We start from the raw sequence: 27,152 nt of genomic DNA on the forward strand, positions 1-27,152 counted from the left end.
CCGAGATCCCTAACCTCTGCCTAGATGGCAAGCAAGATCTACCCCTTGAAGCGTTGACAGAAAAAGAAATCCAGACTAGACTGTTTCAAGTTGAGGCTTTTTATTTAGCCTAATTTTAACTGAATAAGATTTAAGACCCTGGTCCAACTTTTTAATTTCTTGTGAGAGCTGACGCAATGACTTAATTTCAGTACAACATACAATGGAAATTAACTATACACAAAAAATATATAGGCCTATATCTGTAGTGAGCAGAATGAATGAACCACCAATGACTCAGATTGTTATTAATATCAACTAATAATATTGTAATGAGAAAGCTGAACTGTTAACATCAGTTGCACTGTCTTGTTTGTATTGTAACACTAAATTAATTAATTTCACAGCAACATAAAATGGAAATTGTCAACTGAAATTACAACACAACAGTGATGATATATCACAAATTGTAACTTAAGTGACAAAATGACAACTTCAATTCAACATGAACTGATTTTCTTTAACCATACATACACAATAAAGACAAATATGAACTTGCAGTGATGCTACTACCAATGACTGCTGTCATGCTACAGAGGTTCCAGTTCATCACGCAACTCAAGTCAATGTGATGGCTGTGACTGAACACGGTCAGTGAGTGCCTTATAGTTCGGTTCATATCACGTATCGTATTACGGCAGGAACAAGCAGCAGTAACATCCATGACCTTACGCTTAAAGCTCGACAAAGGAAAAACTTGACAGCAAGCTAATTAGCATGTTAGCGGCTACAGTCGGTACTCGGCACGTTAAAAGTGGGTCAACGTTGTAACGACATAACGCTACTGTACAAGCAATGCTTATTTAACGGTAACAAACTTAAGCCCTATATGTTGAAATTCCTCTCTTATTCGCTCGTTAATTTATCACACAGTCTTACCTCAGTCAACTTCTTCCCTCCTTCTGTGAAAATTCAACGTCTCAGATGCGGACACAAGTGGGCGGGGGATGCATTTGATTAAGTCTCCTGATTGGCTGGTGATAGATTGGTGGGCGGGGGATGCGTTTGATTAAGTCTCCTGATTGGCTGGTGATAGATTGGTGGGCGGGGGATGCGTTTGATTAAGTCTCCTGATTGGCTGGTGATAGATTGGTGGGCGGGGGATGCGTTTGATTAAGTCTCCTGATTGGCTGGTGATAGATTGGTGGGCGGGGGATGCGTTTGATTAAGTCTCCTGATTGGCTGGTGATAGATTGGTGTCATTATAGCGCGTCGGAGCGGTTCATGCCAGGCTCGAGTCCGATCCACCACTCCGCGGAAACACTTCAAGAGCTACAGTAACACTGACAGCCCGGTTCTATCCTCACGCTTTTATAGGTAATATCATGCTTCCTTTTGTAAAGGGGCGGCAGAAATTAAACGGGGGCGGGAATCACAGAAAGGGGGGCGGCCCGCACCTCTAAAACCCCTCGTGGAGAACCCTGAACTGTATTGCGAGGCTATCACCATGGTGACGACGCTCAGAGACGTAAGACGTAAGCAGCAGGAGTTAAAAAAAAAAGAACCCTGCGACACAGAGGGGGAAAGCTGTAGTGGGCCTATCGGAAGACGTAATATGAACGCCAATCAGATATACTGCAGTGTATTTCTGGATAATCTTCCAATTTCTTTCCTCATCCCCCAAGATCGACTGGGAAAGCCTCCGAGATCGACCAGTCGATTGCGATCGACAGGTTGGTGACCTCTGCCATACAGGATAGGGTTGCCATCTTACCATGTCAGATGGACGTATGTGAGAAGCTGCAGCACAAAACGGGACTTGATCCGACTGCGATGTGTCTGAACTCACTGTGAAATTTACTACAACACTGTAACGAATCCCACAAACTGCACCTGAGGGTTCCAGTTCCGCCATAGAGAAGATGGCAGCGTAGTTTATGAGCTCCCTGACAGTTTTTGAAATAACCCCCCAAAACTCTACTTGATCAACTCGAGTGCGTGTTTTGCTTCACGATGGAGAGAGGGGTTACAGCTAGAAGTAGGACAACTACAAATACGATGGAAAGCGAGTCCGAAATAAGACGAGATAACCGAAGCAAAAACCCCCTCGGGCTGGACCTACATGGTGATGATGGCTCTGAAGCTAGCCTGCAAAGTATCCTCAAAGAAATACGGGAGTTCAGAAGAGACAACCGGGCACAGCTATCAGACATTAAAAAAGAGTTAGAGAGCAAACGACAGACTAGATGAAGCGGAGGAGAGAATCGAAGAAACCGAGATGGTACTTCAGGCAGCATCAACGTTAATTAAGATGCTAGCACAGCGCCAAGCTAATCTGGAGGCTAAGCTAATTGACCAGGAGGGTCGAGCGCAGAGAGATAACGTAAGGATCTATGGGATAGCGGAGAATAAAGAGGGCAGCGATATGGCTGGTTTTCTTGACAACTTATTGAAAAACGCGCTCGACCTCTCCCGTGATCGGGACCTCGGAATTGAACGAGACCATCGAGCTCTGCAACCGAAGCCCAACAATCGGGCTCGATCCCGGTCTATTGTGGTTAAATTTGGGAGCTACCGGACGATGTTTTGTTCTACGTTTGTTCGCTGGGAGAGATTTGTTTAGCGCACTGGTTTGGCATGGTGAAAAGTAGTGAGGAAGAGGGAGGTTATGTTTTGGATTATAGATTTAAAGATCTACGAACATTGCGGGATGTCAGAATTGTTTCGTTTAATGTGAAGGAGAAGCACAATACTCTCGAAAAGGAAAATGCTCAAGTGGTGTTCCTACAAGAGACGCATCTCACATCATTAGAACATGAAAAATTAAAGAGAATGGGATATTCAAGGGTTTACTATTCATCCTATAAATCCGGCTGTAGGAGAGGTGTTGCAATTTTAATATCAAAGAATATACCATTTGAACATCTTTCAGAAGTAATGGATAAGGAAGGGAGGGATATAATCGTCTCAGGCAAAGTAGATGGAGTTATAATAACATTGTGTAATGTTTCTGTACCTCCTGGAAGTCATTTTGCTTTTTATAGAAAGATGTTTGACTTAATGCTACGGGCCTCAGGAATTGTTCTATGTGGCGGAGATTGGAATATCCATCTTGACCCTACAATAGATTCATCTATAGACCAAGCTGCTACATCACTGCACAAGAAAATCAATGTCTCAATGTCCGAGCTGGGCATATTAGATCTACGGAGAAATTTTTACCCTACAGCTCGTGATTACACTTTTTACTCATGTCCCCATGACACGTCTTCAAGAATAGAGGATTTTTTTGTGTTCCAGAAAGACCGCCATAGAATACGTAGTTGTGATATTGGGTGTATTGATATTTCTGATCCTGCTCCTCTGGCTTGTACTGTTCATATTAGTGATAATCCAGGAAGATCACAGTGGAGACTAAACAGCAGGATTCTAAACAACCCAAAATTTACATCCCAAAGGAGAAAAGAAATTAAAGTGTTTCTGGAAGAAAATGATAGAGGGGAAGTCGACCCGAGTATAGTATGGGATACCCTGAAGGCGGGAGTTAGAGGTAAAATTATATCCTTCTGCGCTCATGGAAAAAAAAGCAAGACGATCACGGCTAATGGACCTTAATAAAGAATTAAACGATCTTGAGACACAACATAAACTGCTACCAAACCCAAGCCTGTTGATCAGAATAAAGAAAGTTAGGAATGAAATCAGCATGTTGTATACACAAGACATTGAAAAAAGATGGCATTTACGAAAAAGAAATATCATGAATCCGGCTCAAAATCAGCAAAACTCCTGGCAAGAAAGCTACAAAACAACAGGTGGATAACACAATCTACAAAATAAGAGATCCAAATTCTAAAAATATACAATACAGTCCAAGTGAAATACAAAACATCTTTAAAGACTGCTATCAATCGTTACATACACAACCTGAATTAGCAGGAGAACAGCAGATTGGTGAATTTCTCAACTCTCTTAATCTACCTGCAGCTTCAGAGGAACACAATCGGATCTTAACAGCAGCAATAACTGAGGCAGAACTTCACAGCGCCATCTCCAGATTGAAAGCAAACAAATCCCCAGGTCCTGACGGTCTCCCTTCAGAGCGGTATAAAGCCCTGCGAATTGAATTAATGCCAAGTCTTCTTCAGGCTTGCAATACAACTTTAGTGGATTTAAAAATGCCTCCTGAAGGAGGCGGTCATTTCTGTTCTCCCTAAAGAGGGAAAGGATAAATTAGAATGTGCATCGTTTCGACCCATTCCGGTGTTAAACGTTGATTATAAATGATATACAGCCATCCTGGCCAAAAGGCTGGAAAAAATCCTCCCTCGGATTATACATAATGACCAGACTGGGTTTGTCTCGCAAAGACAAGCTCAGGAGAACATCAGGCGGTCCCTGCACATACTGCATTACATCCAACAAAATCATCTCGAAGCCCTCAGAATTAGCTCGGACGCAGAGAAAGCCTTCGACTCAGTCAGCTGCATTTTCCTATATAAGGCCCTTAAAAGATTTGGCATCCATGAAAATTTCATTCAGGGTGTGTGTACACTTTATGACAAACCATCAGCCCGGATAAAAATAACCGGTTCTCTCTCAGACGCTATTATACTACAGCGTGGAGCGAGACGGGGCTGTCCACTCTCCCCTTTACTTTCTGCACTTTCTATAGAGGCTTTAGCACAGTGGCTGAGACAGACAGAAGATATCAAAGGCGTAACCATTAAGGGGGATGATCACAAGGTGGCGCTATATGCTGATCATGTTTTGATATTTTTAACGAGCCCATCTAGTTCATTTGTCAAATTAATGGACCTTTTAGAAAGATTTGGCGAGTTTGCAGGATATAGACCCCTTCGCATGTTTGTAAACAAACCGACCGTTGCTAGGATGCACGCGCAGCCTGGACTCAGAAACAATGGCGCTGCCCATAGACCGGCATTATGAGCTGTCAGATTATGCAAAACAATTGTCGTTACAAGTTCGAGAATGCGACATAAATAAGTTAACTCTAACAAGTGGACATCGCCTACCGGATCCGTATTTAATTAAAGAGTGGATGGACGATGTTAGTAAGTTTTCTTCTGATACCTGAAGGCAGTCATACTATTTACAAAAAATGTCAAACTAAAAAAAAAAACCCTATTTACAAAAGTAGCCTGCCATCAACATTCTGGTTGCAGCGAGACTACAACTTGATTAACAATGGGACATTCATATTCATTTTGTTTTAATCAAATTATGCCAGTGATGTGATGGCAATGTGGCTTTAGCTACAACAGCAAATACCAACACTAAACAGCAATTTGCAGGAGGTGATGGCATGAAAGGAATGATAGTGTAAAGAGTGCAGCTAAGAGAAATCAGAGCTGCGTAAAAAGCGAGAGGCAGAGAGCAGAAATGAAACTGAACGGGGCGGGAGCTAGGTTAGAGCAGTCAGCGTAAGTTGGCATTTAGAGTGAGGGCACGCAATTTTACCTTTCCATCCTTGCTTTAAAATTGTGATTTTCGGCATACACAAATAATGATGGCACAAAATCTGGACTGCTTGAGTCAAGCGAGACCTCTCCTACAAACAAAACTGCATGCAAAGCTAAGCTAACATGCTAACAATATTCATTACATTGTGTAACTATGACCCAGCTAATCAGACAAACGTTACCAAAGTATTTTGCTACATCAATAAACGAAGACTAGAAAGAATAAAAAAGAAAGATTTAATAAATAGCCTGATCTTACCTGTGATGAAGTGGGCGCTGCAAACCTGCACATTTTTGATGGTGCTTTCATCCCAGTCTACACGTTTGATGGCTTGTAGTCATAGACGTCGGCGATTTTTTTTTGAATGGGTGAGATCCTGCTGGAATTCTGAACATTTTAACCCCATCACTGCTACGATTCTGACACCCGACAACAGTCAGTCTGATCGTCGCTGAGTCTTTTTTGAGTCCAGGCTGCGCGTGCAATTTCCTCTTACGTATGAATGACGTTTACTGCGAAGGGGTCTATAAATTGAACATACAAAAAACTCAGATTCTGACTTTTAAATCCATACCTCCTAAACACCTTAAAGAGAAATATCATCTTAATTGGGACCAGAACTCGTTAAAACACTTAGGGATATATAAATATACCAAAAGAAATCACATCAATAACAAAGATAAATTCTGAGCCTCTTTGAACAAAAATGAAAGAAGACGTACAAAAGTGGAACTCAATCTCTTTCCTCAGCCTCAGTCCTAGAATAGACAGTGTAAAAATGAATATACTTCCAAGATATCTCTCTTTATTTCAAGCACTTCCTGTAGAAATTTCCTTCAAATGGTTTTCAGAACTGAATAAAATCATCTCCAGATTCATATGGCAGGGTCAGAAACCCAGGGTCAAATTTAAAACCCTACAACTTCCAAAGGGGGGAGGGGGGATGGCATTACCTCATTTTAAAGAATATTATTTGGCAGCTCAGGTTAAACCTCTGATCGATATATGTTGATCCCACTGGTCAAATGTGACTCCAATACAAGTGAAAGTTCTCCAGTCAAACTTTTACTTAAGTTAAAGTAGTGAAGTACTTGCTTTTAAAAATACTTGAGTATTAAAAGTACGTTTTCTGTCAACGCACTGTTGTATTATTGTCACAGCGCTGATAATACCTCATGCCTCTGAAGCGACCAACTGGATTATTTTGTGAATTCACAAAATGAACACATGCTGTGCATCATGGTGGTTTAATGTTAAGCTAGCTAGTCAGTGACGCTCCACCTGACATGCTAGCAAACGCTTTTCAAACTCAAAATCATATTGGGTCGCGAATGTTACTAGAAAAGAGAGATTTCTACATGCTGTTTATTTGGCAAGATTATGCTAAAACATATTTCTGAAAGGACTTCAGATAAGTTAACGTTATTCATGTTAGCGTAACTCTGTTTTTACATGCTAACTAACAGTGTCCAAGTTAACTAGCTATGAGTTAACATTAGCTGTGGACAAGGCTACGGCAACTTGGCAGGAAAATCCATAGAAAGTCATTTGACTAACCAGACTGCATAGCTATTGCAACATTATCACTCGCTCTAAAAGCACAGACAACTTCACTGCAAGCTTTCTCTTGGAATAAAACGCTTCCAGACCTCAATATGCTTCCGCCGGTCGGACAGCGAGTTTTTGTAGGCCGTGATGTGGTTCGTTTTAGGTAAACAAAGCAAACATTTAAAACGAAACAACTCTTTATTCCTTTCAGAAAACTGAAAGATGGGTTCTCGGTATGGCCATGGGTGCGTTCATTCCCCAGAAGAACCGCCTCCTTCCATTCTGCCATCAACTGATCGTGTTCAAATAATGCTGTGGAGAAATCACTAACTTGATTTTATCCAGTCTACGGCTGTGACGTGACCCTCGTGATTACTGATAGACTGTCTCAGTGTCACTTGCGAATAAACAATCACGTTTTAGAAAAGAAATGAAAAAAACATCCACTTTCAAAGCCGCTTCATAGTAACGAGTAACGAGGACCCTGATAGAAATGTAGTGGAGTAAAAAGTACGATATTTGTCTTTCAAATGTAGTGAAGTTAGTCATAAGTTTCCAAAAAAATACTGAAGTAAAGTACCGATACTCAAAAAGTGGACTTCAGTACAGAACTCAAGTAAATGTACTTCATTACTGTCCACCTCTGGAGATAAGCGCGTAACAACTACACAGCATCCAAAGTGTTTTGACTTTGTTAGACCACTACACTCATCATCTTTAAAGTCAGTATTAAATCTGTTGATGAAGTGTGTGTCATTGTGTCTCTGCAGGTTGGAGCGGTGTGGTGTCTCAGATGAAGGCTGTGCTGCTCTGAGTTCAGCTCTGAGATCAAACCCCTCACACCTGAGACACCTGTATCTGTCCGGTAATAATCTGGGAGACTCAGGAGTGAAGCGTCTCTGTGCTGGACTGGAGAATCCTCACTGTAAACTGGAGACACTGGGGTAAGATCATCTCTCTGAGAGTCACATGACCTGCTCCTCAGTAAGACCCATTCTCTAATAGTGAGACTGAAGCAGAGGTTTTAGCTTCATCATCAGTGTCCTGAGGAGGAAGATTGTTTCTGTTCACTGCACACTGATGATTTGTCACAGAGTCTTTGGGTCAGATGGACGTATGTGAGAAGCTGCAGCACAAAACGGGACTTGATCCGACTGCGATGTGTCTGAACTCACTGTGAAATTTACTACAACACTGTAGTAAATTGATGAAAAACACAGAATTGATGAAAAAACTTTTGCTTTTAAATTAAAAAATGTAAATGGGGCGGACCATAGTAACCATCTTTCTGTTGATTTTTTGAATAATTCAAATAATGTAATATAGTAATAAATATAGCCACAAGCAGCGATCATCGGGGTCCAAGCAATAAGGGGCCAAGTGAGACCACACCCGATTTTAAATTTCTTACTTAAGAGGTTCTTAAAGCGAGACGGCCTTTCGATTTCATAAAATCGGTGAAATTTAGTTGCGTCTGAAATGTGGTGATTGTGATATCTGTTTATTTCTGTAATATCTCACAAAATATCAGGCCATTCTGGGGCTGGGAAGTTATTTAATTTGAGGGGATTAAAGCAAATAATGTGCATGAAATCGCTCGCTTCGCGCAGTCAAGCAGACAGAGGAAGTCCGTGTGCGCATGCGCAGGTTTACCTTCTTCTTCTTTTGGGTTTTACGGCAGCTGGCATCCACAGTGTTGCATTACTGCCATCTACAGGTTTCCCTTTGAGCGTGCACTGACAGTTCCATCATTCTGTCGCTAAACGAACAGCTGATCACACCGAGGTGCTCGCTGAGCGCCCATATTTATTAGTTTGGTCCTGCGTTTCCTTTCCTTCGTATAGAACATAACGTCTTTTCTTCTTGCTTTCCGTTACTGTAGTCGGTCTTTCACGTTTCATTCGCACACTCACGTCCTCCATTTTTCTCTCCTGTTTCAAATTAGTATCCCACAATGCCTTGCGTGAACGGGGAAAGCCCACCATGTGAAGGTATCTTGAATTGGGTCATGGTGAAGCAGGAAAAAATAGCGGAGAATTTAGGGCCATGTGGCTAAAGGCACTCTACCTTTAAGATATTACAATATTTCAGTTTTAGCGCCCCCTGTGGACAAAATGCGATGGTTAATAATGAAAATCGAAACGACTGCAGTCAGTACTATCTCTCTGAAACGATCAAACATTTAGATTCTACCAGCAGATTGCGCTCCATCCAAAAGCTGAAATATGCAGGCATCACAGAGCCATGTAATCGGCACGGTGGTGTAGTGGTTAGCACGGTCGCCTCACAGCAAGAAGGTTGTGGGTTCGAGCCCCGTGGCTGGCAAGGGCCTTTCTGTGTGGAGTTTGCATGTTCTCCCCGTGTCTGCGTGGGTTTCCTCCGGGTGCTCCGGTTTCCCCCACAGTCCAAAGACATGCAGTAGGTTAATATGGGACGGCCTTGAGCGAGGCACCGAACTCCCAACTGCTCCCCGGGCGCTGTTAGCATGGTGTGATGAATAAAGTTGTTTTCTTTCTTAATTTACCCATAATTTTTTTTCCTGCGCGTGTGTGTGTGTGCGCGCGTGTGTGCTCGCTGATTTGTTCACTTGTGTGCATGTGTTCGCTGCTTCAGATGGGTGTTAAATGCAGAGGAGAAATTTCGCTGTGTAACTTCTATAAGTTTATCTGTAGATGTTTACTGAATTGGGCTCACAATCACTCGTGTACACTTGTGCCGGTCGTCAAACACAAAGCTTAAACATGGCCACATAAACAAATCCACAGTTGGGATTACGCCATGTGAAAGGCCCCGATAAACCAAGTTTGGTGCCTGTGTGAGTTACAGTTTTCTGTCCACTTACTTTTAGGAGATTATTATTATTATTATTATTATTATTATTATTATTATAAGAAAACCAACAGGGTTCCTACAGTTTTGCTCCATGGGCCCCTAGTAATATAGTAATAAAAGGATAAAGTAGTAAATATTCTCTCAGGACGTCTCCGTCTCGCTGCTCTGAACAGGGTTGCCAGATCTACGTTACAGAAGCAGCTCAGTGGATCAGCAGGATTAAACCCATGCAGTTTTCCTCAGTAGTGCTTTCACTAAAATCATCTCCTATTCCACATTTAGTCATAAATACAGACTGTCTGTGAGTAAACCCACTGACTCCGTTCCATTCATACAGTAACCCAGAGCTAAAGTGGAGAACAGGATCAATAGGTGTGTGAGAGGAGATCACAGGGCACGACCACTACGCTCTGTTTTATTCTACAGATATGAATAACATCAGGTTCACAAACATCACCAATCCATGGGAAAACACACACACACACACACACACACACACACACACACACACACAGAACTGTAAAGAAGAAGAATTATTTTCTGAAATTAAAACTCTACCTGAAATAGCAATTCCTTGCAACAGATATTGCCACGTGAGGTTGATGAGGTTCCCGACACACAATCCAGTTAAGCACTCACAGAAAGTTCAATGAAATGAGATGGTGGTTTATTCCATTAAGACAATTCCGGTTTACTTTACGGTTGCGAACAAAGGATCAAAAAGGGAAACTAAAGTAAAGCTCTGTTAGTTTAGTCGGTTATTCCAATGCATTCGGCTTATTGCGGTCGGAAAACTATTCCGCCTCGTCATCTACCTTACCCCTGATTCAAAGGACTAATTAAAGCTCGCAGTTGCGTGCCACACCGGCACGTCAAGGGGAGTGGCTACATACCACATGACAGGTAAGACAATCAGGTAAGTATCTAACATAATTCTAACATAATTCCTTTTACAGGTTACCAAACTAAATCATATAGAAACAACAAATACCAAGTCATACAGCAACCTAAATATGGCTCCTACACTACCATACATTGAAAAATGCACCAATTTGAACATAACAGGTGATTTAAAAATCTATATTTCACTACTTGTGTTTGCAGAAACATTTTTGAAGCCTTTGACATGACCTGGTTTTCTGCGTTCATTAATAATAAAACATGGTCTAATCTTCATCCAAGTCAGAAGAGTCGACAAACCCATTCTGTCTAAAGAAAACACACTCGCACTTGTTCTTGTCAGTCCTGAATAAACCATTTAAACATCCACACTCTGGGTTTTAAAGTGTGTGACCCTCTCTGATAACGACTTCTCCAAAAGCTAATGAGAGTCCGACCCTGTTCTATAAAATACACACACAGTCTGATTACTGACCGTCTGATCTTCTCAGGAAAGAGCTGTTCATGTGAACTCTGATTAAAGAGAGATTTTGTAGAGATGTGTGAAGCAGGAAAACGTGACTAAAACAGCGTTTGTAAAGAGCGAGTGTGTGTGACTCGGTCCACAGGAAGATAAATTGTCTCCAAACAGAGCAGATTCAGTGCTGTTGCTCCTCTGCCTAAGATCGAGGCATCCTGCAAAAATCACTCCAAGAGCACAGCATGGAATACTGAAGGAGGAGAAAGAGAAAGCAAAGGAGAGCAGAACAGCTGCAGAAATCTCTAGAACTCACTAAAGTCTCTGTTCATGTGTCCACTGGAAGAAACAACACTGAACAATAAAACTGTTCTAAATTACAGAGAAAGTCTGTTTAACAAAACCAATGAAAATCATTTCCATCCAACACTAATCAGGTATTCTTCTACAGACTGAACCATTATGGAGCGATATTCTCTCTCTCTCTCACACACACACACACACACACACACCTCGAATTTAAAGACGCGAAGCGAATCTTGATGATCATAAACTGAGACAGTGAAGTGTGTGTCATTGTGTCTCTGCAGGTTGGTGTGGTGTGGTGTCTCAGATGAAGGCTGTGCTGCTCTCGCTTCAGCTCTGAGATCAAACCCCTCACACCTGAGACACCTGGATCTGCTTGGGAATGAAATCGGAGACTCAGGAAAGAATCTGCTCTCTGCTCTTAAGGATGATAAACATTACAAACTACAGACACTGAGGTGAGTAATGACTTTTTTAGTTCAGTGTTGGGGAAGAAAAATCTTTTAACCTCGTTATCATTTTTGTTTAATTTCAGTAAAGATCACATGACCAGGCCATGAAATGAAACCAGTTTTAGACATTTTCACTGTGTTCTATTTAATCAGATGTGGGTTTTTTCCTTCTCACAATTACCTTTAATGTTGTTTAGTGGTCAAGTCAACTTTATTGTCAAATATGCTCTACATGCTCGACATACAGCACAGATGAAATATCAGTCCTCTCTGACCCACGGTGCAAACAGGCAATGCAATAAATAAAAATAGAATAATTGAAAAAAGCAAACAATATAAACAGTATAAACACTCTAGATAGGAACTAGACGTAGACTAAACACTCATACATACATATATATATATATATATATATATATATATATATATATATATATATATATATATATATATATATATATACACACACACACACACACACACACACACACACACACACACATAAATTGGTTCAAATAACCAAACAGTCAAGGGCACTTGAGGTATAGCACAGGGATGAGAATTTTCCGCAGATCCGCGGAATTCCGAGTTTTTCCCACTGAAAATGTCATTTTTGTGAAACGTGTAAATCCGTTGAGAATTTTTTTTTGGGGGGGGGGGGGGTCGGCAAGAGGCTTGTGGTGGCACAAGCAGGCAGGACCGCCCGCCTGCCAGCATCTTTTGGCAGCGCTCATCGCAAAATTAGTTGCAGCTGTGATAACGGAATTCGTCATTGCTTTCTTCAATATTTATGCTAACGACAATTTCCGGCAACGTTTTGGCGCTAGGTTCATCTCACTTCTACAATTCACGGAGAAACACGCTACACGTACACGGTTTTGATCACTTCTTAAGTTCTAGTTATTTTGGTTAGTTTTCAAAGTTACTTTGCCAAAATGGCAAAAGTTTTGGACCGCAAAAATGAGGATTGTGCCAGGGAAATCGATAAATCGAACGGGATAAAGAACTGTTTCCGATGGGCATGGCTCGATAGTAGTGTTACCGTGCAGATAGGGCCACAGACTGTGACGACGTGCCTGACGGAACACATCCGAAAAGTGGACGTGCCGGGAAAGGTTCTGTGTATTCTGTGCTCAGATATGATCAATTATGGAAACAGAGGAGCTAGAAACATCCAGGAGCACATCAAAACAAAAAAGCACACAGGTACGTTTTACTTAAATTGTCAAAGATAGAGTCAGGAGGAATCTAATATCGTTACGGTTACCTCCATTATCGCTCACGATATATAGATTTTTTTTTTTTTTTAAAGATATTTTTTGGGCTTTTTTCACCTTTATTTGGATAGGACAGCGTAGAGACAGGAAATGAGCGGGAGAGAGAGACGGGGAGGGATCGGGAAATGACCTCGGGTCAGAATCGAACCCGGGTCCCCGGATTTATGGTATGGCACCTTATGCACCTGAGCCACGACGCCCCCGTCGATATATAGATATATTAGTGTGTCACGGAGTGAGCCGTGACGCTCGCGTGTGCGCGCGCACACACGCGCACGCACCTCTCGCGCAAGCGCACAGGCAGCAATCTGCCGGAAACGTTCAAAAATCTTGGCTGACCTGTCGCTGTGAGTTGCACTTCATTTCCATTACTGTTTTCTGTATGGGTATTACTGGTTTTGAAGCATTTCATACTCCACCGTTTGCCATAGTTTCTAACGAGAGCAGCATTTGTTGCGAGTGCAGGGAAAGGCCTACCGGCATTCTAGTAACATGTTTGGCTCCACTCATATATAAAACACACATCTCTAAGCATTTTCATTTCCCATCTGTTAAGCATTGTCTCTGGTCTAGGAAACACACGTACAAACCGGTTATTTCTAGCGTCAAGTTTATTTAGTTCTAGCATTTTTATAACACAAAACAGTTTTCAGTAACTCGTCACGCGAACTCCACACACTTCCTGTTTGTTGTGAGAAACCGAGGGACTGTACCATTGGCTTGTTATGGAGGGGTTTCGCGGGTGTTTGGTAGAACGGACTATTTTAACGGGGGTGTTTTACTGGTGTTGGGGAAACATGTATTTTACTGTGCACTGAAGGGTTTTTGGTTAATGAAAATTATTTTGGATGTTTGTATATTTTGTGTTTGTTTCTTTAAATTGTTATTTTGTATTTAGGATGTTGTTATTTAGTTGATTGATTAATTTTGCAATTTGGGCTCAAGTGTGGGTGGGGCTGCAGGGATGTAAGCTCTGCAGTAGCTCCAGAGCCTCAGCTGTGGTTGGAGGGTCTTGTTTGAAGGTGCTGCGGTTTAGCTGACTAATAGTTTTGTTCAGGGGCTTTTTTGATTTAGTCTGGCAAACTTGAAGCTTCTTTATTTTTGTTTTCTTATTTTGTTTGTAGGGGCGGCACGGTGGTGTAGTGGTTAGCGCTGTCGCCTCACAGCAAGAAGGTCCGGGTTCGAGCCCCGTGGCCGGCGAGGGCCTTTCTGTGTGGAGTTTGCATGTTCTCCCCGTGTCCACGTGGGTTTCCTCCGGGTGCTCCGGTTTCCCCCACAGTCCAAAGACATGCAGGTTAGGTTAACTGGTGACTCTAAATTGAGCGTAGGTGTGAATGTGAGTGTGAATGGTTGTCTGTATCTGTGTCAGCCCTGTGATGACCTGGCGACTTGTCCAGGGTGTACCCCGCCTTTCGCCCATAGTCAGCTGGGATAGGCTCCAGCTTGCCTGCAACCCTGTAGAAGGATAAAGCAGCTACAGATGATATGAGATTTTGTTTGTATAGTTTTCTTTTTGGCAGTTTGAACCTTTGGTTGGTGCACTGTAAATATTTGCACTATTTTAAGAAAAGTTTTGAAAATAGAAAAAATAAATATATTTTTGGAGGAAGAAGTTTTCCGGCTCTCTGTCTGCTCCACTGCCGTCCATCCTTGCAACAAGTTTATAAATGTTTTAAACCATCATTGAATTTGAAATCATATATATATATATATTAGATAGTATGTGTGGGAAAGGGGGATTGTGAATTGGGCAGATGCCCCCTAGACCGGCCAGGCATTTCAGAGTTTTTTTAAATGTCCCATTCTAATCCCTGATAGCAGGTAAACATGAAACAAGTAGTGTAAACAAACTAGCAGCTGTTAAGGTGAGGTAGTGCGGAATAGTGCAAATGAGCGAGGTAAAGTGAGATGTGCGGTCCCTGAGTTCAGTGTGTTAATGAACGATGAGGTGTGTGTGTGTTGGGGGGGAGGGGGACTGTGAGGGTGACATGTCAGATGCTGAAGGGGGGGCAGGGGTGTGTGTGGGCAGAATCTGTGGCAGGGGGCAGAGGGGGGAGGAGGGGCAGAACAGGGAGGGAGTTGAGCCTCCTGACCGCCTGGTGAAAGAAACTGTTCTTGAGCCTGCTGGTTTTGGCCCGGAGACTCCGCAGTCTCCTCCCCGACGGCAGCAGGCTGAAGAGGCTGTGAGATGGGTGGGTGGGGTCACCTGCAATCCTGATGGCTTTGCAGGTGAGGCGGGAGTTATAAATATCCATTAGAGAAGGGAGAGAGACACCAATGATCATTAAAGTGTTGATTTAAAATGAATCTGAAAGCAGAAGACAGGGAGTCAGTCCGAGTCTCCAAAATGTCCCGTCTGAGTGCATGAGAGTGATTGTAAATGAGCCCCTCGTCTCCTTGTGACACCCTGCTGTCTCTGACTTCATCCTGCTGCTTTTGTCTGAATAAGATGATCTCGGCTTTTCCCTGTTTCTGATCAGCAGCACACTTTCTTCTCAACTCTCCTCAGAACAATGATCCTCTTTAATGCCACATGGCCACAAATATGTGATTTAAGGAGCCACTTGACTCACTCTGACACTCCTTCCTGCTCTCCACCTCCACACTGTATCTTCTGTCCTTCCTGTAAACTTCACCTCGGCTTCTTCTTAAAGTCTGCACTTAAATCTACATGTAGAACAAGAGATCAAACCCACCGCAGTGGGAGTTACTGTTTAAAAAGCTCCAAAGCCTGGGATTGGATAAGAGCAGTGATGTGATGGGAAACGTCTGCTCACTTTCCTGTTAGATCTTGTGGAAGTTCTCGTTTGTTGGAGCTAAATGTTAGAACACAGATCTTATAGAAGACTGAATAAATGTTGGATTAAATTATAAACAGGAGATGATGATAATGTTTCTCTTGGAGCAGAGATGATTACATGCTGGTGGTCATGAAGTACCGCAGTCCAGTGTGTGGGGATTAATCCAGATGTTTTTCTTTTCTTTTCAGGATTTGATGAACATCTGTGTGCGTATGATGAAGACTCGTGTTCCTGCAGTTCTATGTTGGAAATGAGCACTTTATTAGGAACAACTTGTGACCTGCATGAAACTGCTTACAGTACTCTGCACAATTTATCAGTCAGATCCATTCCAAAGAAATAAAAAGTGTTTTTATTTTTATTGTATAAAACTAGTTTGTGTATTTAAATTTCTGCAACAGTTCAATAAATTTATATCTCGTATCAAAATATATATGAACTTATTTGCGTGCTGTACATTATTCCTTGGTGTTTCAGGTGTAATGGTGTGCACACACACACACACACACACACACACACATATATATATATATATATATATATATATATATATATATATATATATATATATATATATATATATATATATATATATATATATATATATATATATATATATATATATATATATAGAAAGAAATCAGTATGGCTCAGTTGGCTAAGGCGCCATACCATAAATCCGGGGACCCGGGTTTGATTCTGTCCCGAGGTCATTTCCTGATCCCTCCCCGTCTCTCTCCCGCTCATTTCCTCTCTTCACTGTCCTATCCAATAAAGGTGAAAAAAGCCCAAAAAACATCTTTAAAAAAAAAAAACCATTTCATTCAGTCTTATCTGCAGTCCAGTGGGATAATGTGAGGGCTTTGTGTGAAGTAGTGTAACTGCAGTGTGTGTGATGGCTTTAGTATTTGATTTCTCTTCTATAGGGCTGGAGGACTTGAGTCCAGTCTTGTGATTACAGATTTTATTGGTAATAACTCCACCCCACCCCTCGGTGTAGAAAGGGGACGTTATTAAACAGCACCTAATTATTTATTTTAAAATAATAATAATCAGAATTCAGTGATCTACAAATGGAATGTGAGTCCGTGTGAAATGAAGTAGGAGTTTAATTATGCATGACTCAGTCTGCAGCCCTGCCCCAGTAAACAGTTTAAACAACAACAAAACATCATTAAGTCATGAATTAAATTAAACCTCATGCGTCAAACTCAAGGTCTGTGAGCCAAATATGGCTTGCTGCCTCATTTCATTCAGCCCCATGAACCTAAAGCAAAGAATAATGTTGAAAGAGCCTGCAGTTCTCTCCTCCTCTACATTTCACACTGTCTCGAATTCTCACTGTAGCCCAGAGACCGTGACTGTACAGCACGGACACATCTCTGTGCTGAAACTCTGCTGAAAACCAACGTCCATGTGCTGTGTTTGATGGAAGTCATACTGGCGTCTAAAACAATTCAGAAACCCATCAGATGTGGGCAGTGGCGTAAACAGGAATTACTCTGTGTGTGCAGGATCTTTGCAAAATAAAATCATGATCGCACGATCATTTAAGGCACAATCTCCCATCAAACAATCTCACTGCACGAGAAACAAAATTTAAACACAACATATTGGAGAGAGTGTGCAATTCTTCATTATACAAATATTATATTTTATCGGCAAAGTATGATTGTAAAAGATGCCCACTGAACATTTTGACTGCATCCCCAGTCAAGACTGGCTAAATCCAGCCCAGATCCACACAAGCTTTCTTTCTTGAAAGATGATGATAAAAGGCTTAATAATATCCATCCATTATCTATAGCACTTCTCCATCAGGGTCGTGGGGGAAGCTGGATCCAATCCCAGCTGACTTCGAGCAAGAGGAGGGGTTCACCCTGGACACGCCACCAATCTATCACAGGACTGGCTTCATAATATATCGATAACTAAAGGGGCATCCACTATTAAAAGTAATTGATTTGAACTTGTTCCAATGGAAAGACATGAACCAGAAATGTTCTGGTAAATATTAATGAGAAATTAATGTTGAATAATTGACATTTAAGACACAATATGACCAAATATTTTGTTGAACATATTTTGTTTTGGTCAACATCTTGATTTTTTTTTTTAAGCTGAATTTTATAATCTAACTTTTTCAAAAACATCACATTTACACGTTTTCTTTTCAAACATTACAAAGGTATGTGTTTTTTCCCCGAATTGTTCGGCTACGAAGTCAGGTTGAAGTCCAGCTGACTGATTTCATTCTATAGGTTATGAAAGTGTGCGCACCAAAGGCACCTTGTTTCCACTCGTACCCCTCTTCACCAACAGGTAACAGGTTCCATTCTAGTTCACGCACCAAGTTCTGGAGAACATGCAAACTCCACCCAGAAAGACCTCAATCAGCCGTGAGGTTCGAACCCAGAACCTTCTTCCTGTGAGGTGACAGTGATAACCACAGCACCACTGTGACTCTCTCTGCTGGAGCTCCTTTTAGTAACTCATATTCACAATGGCACACATCATGGGACTCACGATTATTAAAAGTCCAAGTCTAACATTTAAGCACATTTTATTTTTCAGGTTTAAACAAACTCAGTCCCACATTCTCATTCATTTGCATGCCTGTGTAGGAGCAGTCGAGTTGCGTTCATATCGAAGCTGAAATGCATCTCGATATCAAAATAATACCACATACGACGTGAACAAAGACATGCTTTAAATCAATAAATGTTTTATCTGGTCCCTCTTCACCACGACGGTCCAGTACAACGCCCGCATTACTGCTGACGCCGCCCCAATCCGCCCGTCCATCTCACACTCCATTTCACCATCACTCGTGAACAAGACCCCGAGATACTTGAACTCCTTCACTGCTTCATTGCTGCCCCAAGTGAAGGAGTTATGATCCTTTGACAGTAAATTAAGAACACTATGAAGCTGCATTTTGTCCTGTTCGCTGTGGGTGGAGTTTGACATTTAACCCCCTCCCATGCTCAAATATCAAGCTCCGCCCATGGAGCCACACCTTCTGCAAATCACACGCTCATGACACAGTGCAGTGAAAAGAGCAGGGCTCGAAATTAACTTTTTTTCTTTGTCCCCCCCAGTGGTCCCGAATTCTGTGTTGTATTGTCCCGAATGGAAGCAATAGTGTCCCCATTTTTTTTCCTCTCTGAAATAACCAGTGGTTAATATTATCATATGAAGTTACTATTATATTTGTGACTATGCGATTTTGAACCCTTTATATCATTTTTACAATAAGTCACAAAACACAAGTGACATGTCCTATACATCATCTACTTCAAAATTACAGTTATTGCATTTTCAGTTGATTAAACTTTGGCGATCTCACTGTATGAATAGATACCCGTTTATTTAAAGGGGCCAACTAGCTCATTCAGAAAATGTTTCAACTCCCTACATCTGCAGTACACTTTAGTTGAAAATAAGACCCCTTTTATGTTCATTTCATCTACTTATACCTTGAATATCTGTTGGCATTTATAAGGCCAACTTATAATTTTCACCATTACCGTTATCCATTACCGTTATCCATTTTTATGAACTTTCCGTTATCCATTACCGTTATCCATTACCGTTATCCATTTTTATGAACTTTCCGTTATCCATTACCGTTATCCATTTTTATGAACTTTCCGTTATCCATTTTATGAACTTTCCGTTATCCATTTTTATGAACTTTCCGTTATCCATTACCGTTATCCATTACCGTTATCCATTTTTATGAACTTTCCGTTATCCATTACCGTTATCCATTTTTATGAACTTTCCGTTATCCATTTTATGAACTTTCCGTTATCCATTTTTATGAACTTTCCGTTATCCATTACCGTTATCCATTTTTATGAACTTTCCGTTATCCATTACCGTTATCCATTTTTATGAACTTTCCGTTATCCATTACCGTTATCCATTTTTATGAACTTTCCGTTATCCATTACCGTTATCCATTTTTATGAACTTTCCGTTATCCATTTTATGAACTTTCCGTTATCCATTTTTATGAACTTTCCGTTATCCATTTTTATGAACTTTCCGTTATCCATTACCGTTATCCATTTTTATGAACTTTCCGTTATCCATTACCGTTATCCATTTTTATGAACTTTCCGTTATCCATTACCGTTATCCATTTTTATGAACTTTCCGTTATCCATTTTATGAACTTTCCGTTATCCATTTTTATGAACTTTCCGTTATCCATTTTTATGAACTTTCCGTTATCCATTACCGTTATCCATTTTTATGAACTTTCCGTTATCCATTACCGTTATCCATTTTTATGAACTTTCCGTTATCCATTACCGTTATCCATTTTTATGAACTTTCCGTTATCCATTACCGTTATCCATTTTTATGAACTTTCCGTTATCCATTTTATGAACTTTCCGTTATCCATTTTTATGAACTTTCCGTTATCCATTACCGTTATCCATTTTTATGAACTTTCCGTTATCCATTACCGTTATCCATTTTTATGAACTTTCCGTTATCCATTACCGTTATCCATTTTTATGAACTTTCCGTTATCCATTTTTATGAACTTTCCGTTATCCATTTTTATGAACTTTCCGTTATCCATTACCGTTATCCATTACCGTTATCCATTTTTATGAACTTTCCGTTATCCATTACCGTTATCCATTTTTATGAACTTTCCGTTATCCATTTTATGAACTTTCCGTTATCCATTTTTATGAACTTTCCGTTATCCATTTTTATGAACTTTCCGTTATCCATTACCGTTATCCATTTTTATGAACTTTCCGTTATCCATTACCGTTATCCATTTTTATGAACTTTCCGTTATCCATTACCGTTATCCATTTTTATGAACTTTCCGTTATCCATTACCGTTATCCATTTTTATGAACTTTCCGTTATCCATTTTATGAACTTTCCGTTATCCATTTTTATGAACTTTCCGTTATCCATTTTATGAACTTTCCGTTATCCATTTTTATGAACTTTCCGTTATCCATTTTTATGAACTTTCCGTTATCCATTACCGTTATCCATTTTTATGAACTTTCCGTTATCCATTACCGTTATCCATTTTTATGAACTTTCCGTTATCCATTACCGTTATCCATTTTTATGAACTTTCCGTTATCCATTACCGTTATCCATTTTTATGAACTTTCCGTTATCCATTTTATGAACTTTCCGTTATCCATTTTTATGAACTTTCCGTTATCCATTTTATGAACTTTCCGTTATCCATTTTTATGAACTTTCCGTTATCCATTTTATGAACTTTCGCTGCCGAAACGTGGGTGCAAATGTTAGCAACATCAGCATAGTGCCAGCAGGTCCGAGCCTAGTTGTGCTGCTGACTGACTAAACTTTCTGAACTAGAAAGACACCAAGAAAACTCACTTATTCTGTTGAACGGTATCTTCTGTCAGTATCATCCACATCATTCCTGTTGTATTTTATAACGTGTCTAACAGTGTTCATTCAGTTCATTCAGTTGCTCGCGTTGCCTGCAGACCCGGCGATGACACTTTGGATCCTGAAGGTCCCGGAGACGTTATGTCTGGGCTTTCAGTTTCTTCCCCGCGGTCGGTCCGCTTCAACCACTTCAGCATTTTTGTTCTGGCAAGAGTCGGCGCAGCGTGTGCGGTAGCAATTCCATTTCAAGTCCATATAATGCGGACTCCGGCCGAAGATTCTAGAACAGAATCCGCTGCTCTGTAGCCTGCGGATGCAGGTGCATCGAAAGTGTAGCTACTATGTATTTTTCGCTGTTAACGTTTTAAAATTAAAATTGACAAATTAGGTGAATGTCTACGTATGTGTTACGGCTTTGTAAATAATATTAAAGGGATAGTTCGGGATTTTTGACATGAATCTATATGGTATCCCCGTCAGCAGTGTCATGCATCCACACTGACTTACCCCCGACAGTGTTCTGTGAGCCTAGATATTGTACAGTGTTGGTCAGTGCACAAGTAGTTCCGGCAGGTTTCCTGGGGTCTGCAAAGTAACACGTTTTTCTTCTCAAAACAGCTCGTGTTCGAATGAGTGATTTATTAGCATAACAAAACCCTTGTAATCCAAAAAGTCACACCTTGTAATTGCTTGGGGCTACTTTCTCTCAATAGCGATCAGTGCGCGCTGTCACTGTTAACAGTTGTGTGCGAGCTAGCCAACAACTTTCATTAGTTGTTCGACAGTGTTTAGCAGCAGCAAATTGCTTTCCTCCTCAGTATACAAGTGCGCTTCCATGGCAGGGAAAAAGAAACTACCACTGCTGCCTATGTAGTGCCCTATTTATACAAATAGGAGTCATTCAGGATTCAGCCATGACACGGAGCAAAAACATGGCTGAATCCTGAATGACTCCTATTTGTATAAATAGGGCACTACATAGGCAGCAGTGGTAGTTTCTTTTTCCCTGCCATGGAAGCGCACTTGTATACTGAGGAGGAAAGCAATTTGCTGCTGCTAAACACTGTCGAACAACTAATGAAAGTTGTTGGCTAGCTCGCACACAACTGTTAACAGTGACAGCGCGCACTGATCGCTATTGAGAGAAAGTAGCCCCAAGCAATTACAAGGTGTGACTTTTTGGACTACAAGGGTTTTGTTATGCTAATAAATCACTCATTCGAACACGAGCTGTTTTGAGAAGAAAAACGTGTTACTTTGCAGACCCCAGGAAACCTGCCGGAACTACTTGTGCACTGACCAACACTGTACAATATCTAGGCTCACAGAACACTGTCGGGGGTAAGTCAGTGTGGATGCATGACACTGCTGACGGGGATACCATATAGATTCATGTCAAAAATCCCGAACTATCCCTTTAATGTAGAAATTTTTTTCTAGATCTATTTTTTTCCATTGTCCCGGGATTGTCCCAGATATGATAATTTTGTGTCCCGATGACATTTTTTATGGTCCCCGGGACATCGGGACACCGTTAGTTTCGAGCGCTGGGAAAGAGGAAACAAAACCACGGAGAGCAATCATTTGTTCAGACTCAGGTTCATCACATTAATGTAAATATGAGTAAGTCAGAAGCTAAAGTTGTAATTAAGGGCCGAATCAATGTGTGTGTGGCAAAATAAATGGAACAAAAACTAAAGGAAGATCTCTTTTAAAAATAATCCATGACTGTGGTGTGCAGGATCAGGAGGATGAAATAGGAAAGAGGAAAGGGTTATGAGAAGAAGAAGGAATGATCAGACTTGTGTCAACATTTCCAATCTTTATTTGATGGGAAAAGACAATAATGGAAAGTGTGAATACTGTGGAGACGCAGAAACAGTTGCCCGTGTTTTATTGTTCTGCCAGAAGTATGATTCAGAGAGAAAAAAGTGTTAAAGAATGTGCTCTGAGAGATTAGAGAACAAAACATGAGTGATATTGTAAGACAGTGGTCAGGTGACACGTGTTGGAAACTTGTAGAGTATTTAGGATCAACAAGACTAATGAACAGAATGAGAAGCAGTAGGATTAGTGATTAGTTCTCTCTCTGAGTATTAATGTGAGAGATGGTAGGGCTGTAGTCCACACTCCAGATCAGAGGGGGCGGTAGTGCACCGCTAAACTCTTCACCAACCCACAAAGAAGAAAGGGGGCGTGGAGGCCCAGCACCAATGAGAAAATCAGAAATGAAGGTGTGTATGAAGCTGATCATGTGACTCAAACTGAGACCTGGCAGTCAACATGTTCCACAGCCTCAGCCGAGGTGGTCAGTAAGATTCAAGAGAGGGATATCGGGGGGGATGGCGTGTCGAGCAGTCGCATCCCTCTGAGCTCCTCAACAAGGTCCCCGTGTAAAATTTATCTGAAGCGTATTACTCCACTTGACCATGCCTTTTAACCAAAACTCAGCCCGAAAATGAAGAAAAATATTAACAAAACCCCAGGCAGTAAAAAGTCTCCCGTTTAAAAGCAAGGAAAAGTTGAGTGAGCATGACTGTGCTACACCCAGGGAAATAGCTAGCAACAACAAACGGGATAGAGGGACAATGCCAACAGATACTCCTGAAAAACACACATGGACAAGAAAACGGAAGGCGTGTCTCCAGAAGAAGAAACAAACGCATCAGCTGAAACTATATTGAAAGCTATCGAGTTACTGCAAAAACGTGTCGACGACCGCATGGAGGAAATTAATAAGCAGATGCAACAACATAGCTCCATGCGAGCCGCTATATCTAAAACGGTACAGTTCAACTCAGAAGAGCTAAAAGAGTGCAAGACAAAAATAAAACACTTGGAAACACAAATGGAAACACTTAGAAAGGAAAATGATGACATGAAGGGATGTGTATTGAGCTGAGAAAGATACAAAAGAAGATGGTGCCTTCGCATTAAAGAGAAAAAGGAAAAAGCCAACGAGAACGTCAGAGCAGAGGTGCTGGAGCTCCTGGGTAAAATTGTGCCTGACTTGGTGGCAAAGATGGATGATGCGGTCGACGTTGTCCACAGAGTAGGTCGAGCAATGGAAACCAGGCATCGACAAATCGTTATTCTATTTGCGAGGCGGGCAGTGAGGGATGACATCTGGAAGCGAACGAGAACTTCCCCAGTCTGCAAAGAAGGGATCCGCTTTGCTGAAGACCTGACCCAAGAAGACTGGCGGTCCAGACAGGCACTGTGGCCAGAAATTGAGCAGGCTAGAAAGGAAGGCAAGACTGCAGGCTTTAGGGGCCCATTTGGCCCCTTCATTGAAGGCAAGCGCATTATGGAAGAGACCTCAGGTTTGGGCTGATCTTTAACTTTGAAATGTAAACATCGTGGAACAGTTCTGAAAATGGGACTTCTACCTCAAGGTTTTCCACTCCACCACCCTCAACTTCTCAAAGAAGTTTCTTTTATGTGTTCTGTGTTCCAGTTAAAAACTGATAGTTCTTTTATTTCTTTGAATACAAGGGGACTTAAAGACTCAGTTAAGCGCAAAGCTGTTTTTCTGTTCTGCAAAGGGCAGCAAGCACACTGTACTTTTCTGCAGGAAACTCATTCTGATAAATCTGATGTCAAGTTTTGGTGACAACAATGGGGAAATAAAATCCTCTTTAGTCATGGGACAAATCGTTCAGCTGGAGTTGCCGTGTGTTTAAACAGATGTCCTGGTAAGATTCTGTGAGACGAGGCAGATGAAAATGGACATTGGGTTGCCTGTGTTATGGAAATTGACAAAGTTCTTATTGTTTTGATTAATGTTTATGGTTATAATAATGATGATTAAAAAATAGACCCTTGTTGCATCAGTTATCAAAGAACTACATGCAAATTTCCTCATGGATAATATAGTGGTTGGAGGTGATTTCAACTTCACTCCTGATGAGTGCATGGATAGATGGCCTTCACGACTATCACAACAATATAGAAATCCAATTATAGGGAATTCATGAGTGATGACAAATTGATAGATATCTGGAGAACTTTAAACGAAGAGGTTAAACAGTTTACTTGGTACAAACCTAATGGTCAAATCAAATCACGTATGGATTATTGGTTGGTATCAAACTCAATTTTAAAACGTGCCACAGAAACAACAATTTCTAATAGAACTTTAAGTGATCATTGTATCATTAATTTGAAGCTGACAAACAAAAACAGAAGCAATAAATTCAAAAATTATTGGAAATTTAATTCACAGTTGCTAAAGAATGAGGAGTATTGTCATCATATTAATCAACTAATTCTGGATATTAAAAATGACAATTCAATCAATACTGAAATGGGAATATCTAAAATTCAGTATAAGAAAACTTTCAATAGCTTTTGGGGAAAAATTGAATCAGAAAAGGAGAGCAGAAGAAGCAAATCTGATCAAAGAACTCATGACACGCTACACTAAACTAAATTGGAGTGAAGACGATTGAGAAAAAATAAACAGCTTGCAGTCCAGACTGGATGAGATGTATTTAAATAAAAGCAAAAGGAGCATATGTAAGGTCCAGAGCTAAGTGGATGGAAGAGGGAGAAAAAAGCACAGCCTATTTCTGCAATTTAGAAAAACGTAGACAAGAATATAATTCAATTTGTCGTCTAATAATTAATGGAAAGGAATGTACAGAACCCAAACACATAACAAAAGAAGGTTTTGATTTTTACAGGAACCTTTACAAATCTTCAGACTCGGAACAGAGTGCCACGCTCTTCTTTGATAAGATAAATAATTTGTGCTGGCAGTTGTTGCAGTTGCGTTGTCTAGTTCACTATGCTAATGGGGCACACCTTTCTATGCTTTGATATCCAGCCTACAGGTTTTATGATGAATGCGTTAAAAGGGCTTCCCCTGTTTTAAAAACCAGCAGCCGCCACTGCGCCACCATCACCACCATCAACAACATCATCTGTGTGGCCGTCGGGGGGGGGGGGGTGTGCTACAGAAAGGAGAAACACGAACAGGCCTTTTCCATTTGCCCTTTTGGCTGCACCAAGTCAAACCATGCTGCACCAATTTGCGTTTCCATTATCAGTTCTAATGAGCCGAGTCTAATCATGCTGAGGCCCAAAATGGACCATCTCTGCAGATGTGACATTGAGCCATTTGTTCAGCTGATCAGTAGGGATGCTCCTGGCGACTAATTTGCCAGTCAATTTTTTTAGACTAGTTGACTAGTCTAAAGTAAGAAAACACTCAGAAATCAGTCAAAATTGAGCACAGTTTTAATTTGCTACGGTTATAGAGCCATTTAACACCATTAATCATGTTCTTCAATAATCTAATAAATGTCGCTATGTGGCATTTCTCGCCCTGCATTTACAAACGTCGCACATATATAACATGATGACAACTCACATATCTTGTGCAGGTAACTTGCTGAGTGTGCCAAACGGTATGTTGGCAGTGCTACAGTAGCACCTGTAGCTCGCTCTCCATGCAGGTAAACGTCCACAACCTGTGCTGAATGTGGTTACACATTGCTCCAGCTGAGTGGTTATATGCCAGTTTATTCTGACAAAGCCTACATGCAAGCTTATTTTCCATTTTCTATACTGTCGCAGCACATTGCTTTTACGCGTTTGTCACATTATAGTCCACCTCTCTTGTTGGATTGAAACTGCTGTGCTAAATCAGTTTCAATGAAAAAAAAAATGTGTAAAAATACTGTATACATAGAAATATTTC

At 41.0% G+C, this 27,152-nt stretch overlaps 1 protein-coding gene across 4 annotated transcripts in view; it reads left to right on the forward strand.

Annotated features, from left to right (window-relative positions):
• The window catches only part of LOC132882240 (NACHT, LRR and PYD domains-containing protein 12-like), a 506,140-nt gene extending 489,675 nt beyond the window's left edge, over positions 1-16,465 (forward strand). For all 4 annotated transcript variants that reach the window (XM_060915514.1, XM_060915516.1, XM_060915515.1 and 1 more), the window contains 3 exons: positions 7,782-7,955; positions 11,791-11,964; positions 16,225-16,465. In XM_060915514.1, coding sequence (XP_060771497.1) covers positions 7,782-7,955; positions 11,791-11,964; positions 16,225-16,231 — 355 coding nt within the window. In that variant the 3' untranslated portion in view covers positions 16,232-16,465. The remainder of the gene's footprint in view (positions 1-7,781; positions 7,956-11,790; positions 11,965-16,224) is intronic.
• Positions 16,466-27,152: the final 10,687 nt, after the last annotated feature.

The sequence above is a fragment of the Neoarius graeffei genome, chromosome 2, assembly GCF_027579695.1.
Source record: "Neoarius graeffei isolate fNeoGra1 chromosome 2, fNeoGra1.pri, whole genome shotgun sequence".
Taxonomy (NCBI): Eukaryota; Metazoa; Chordata; class Actinopteri; order Siluriformes; family Ariidae; genus Neoarius; species Neoarius graeffei.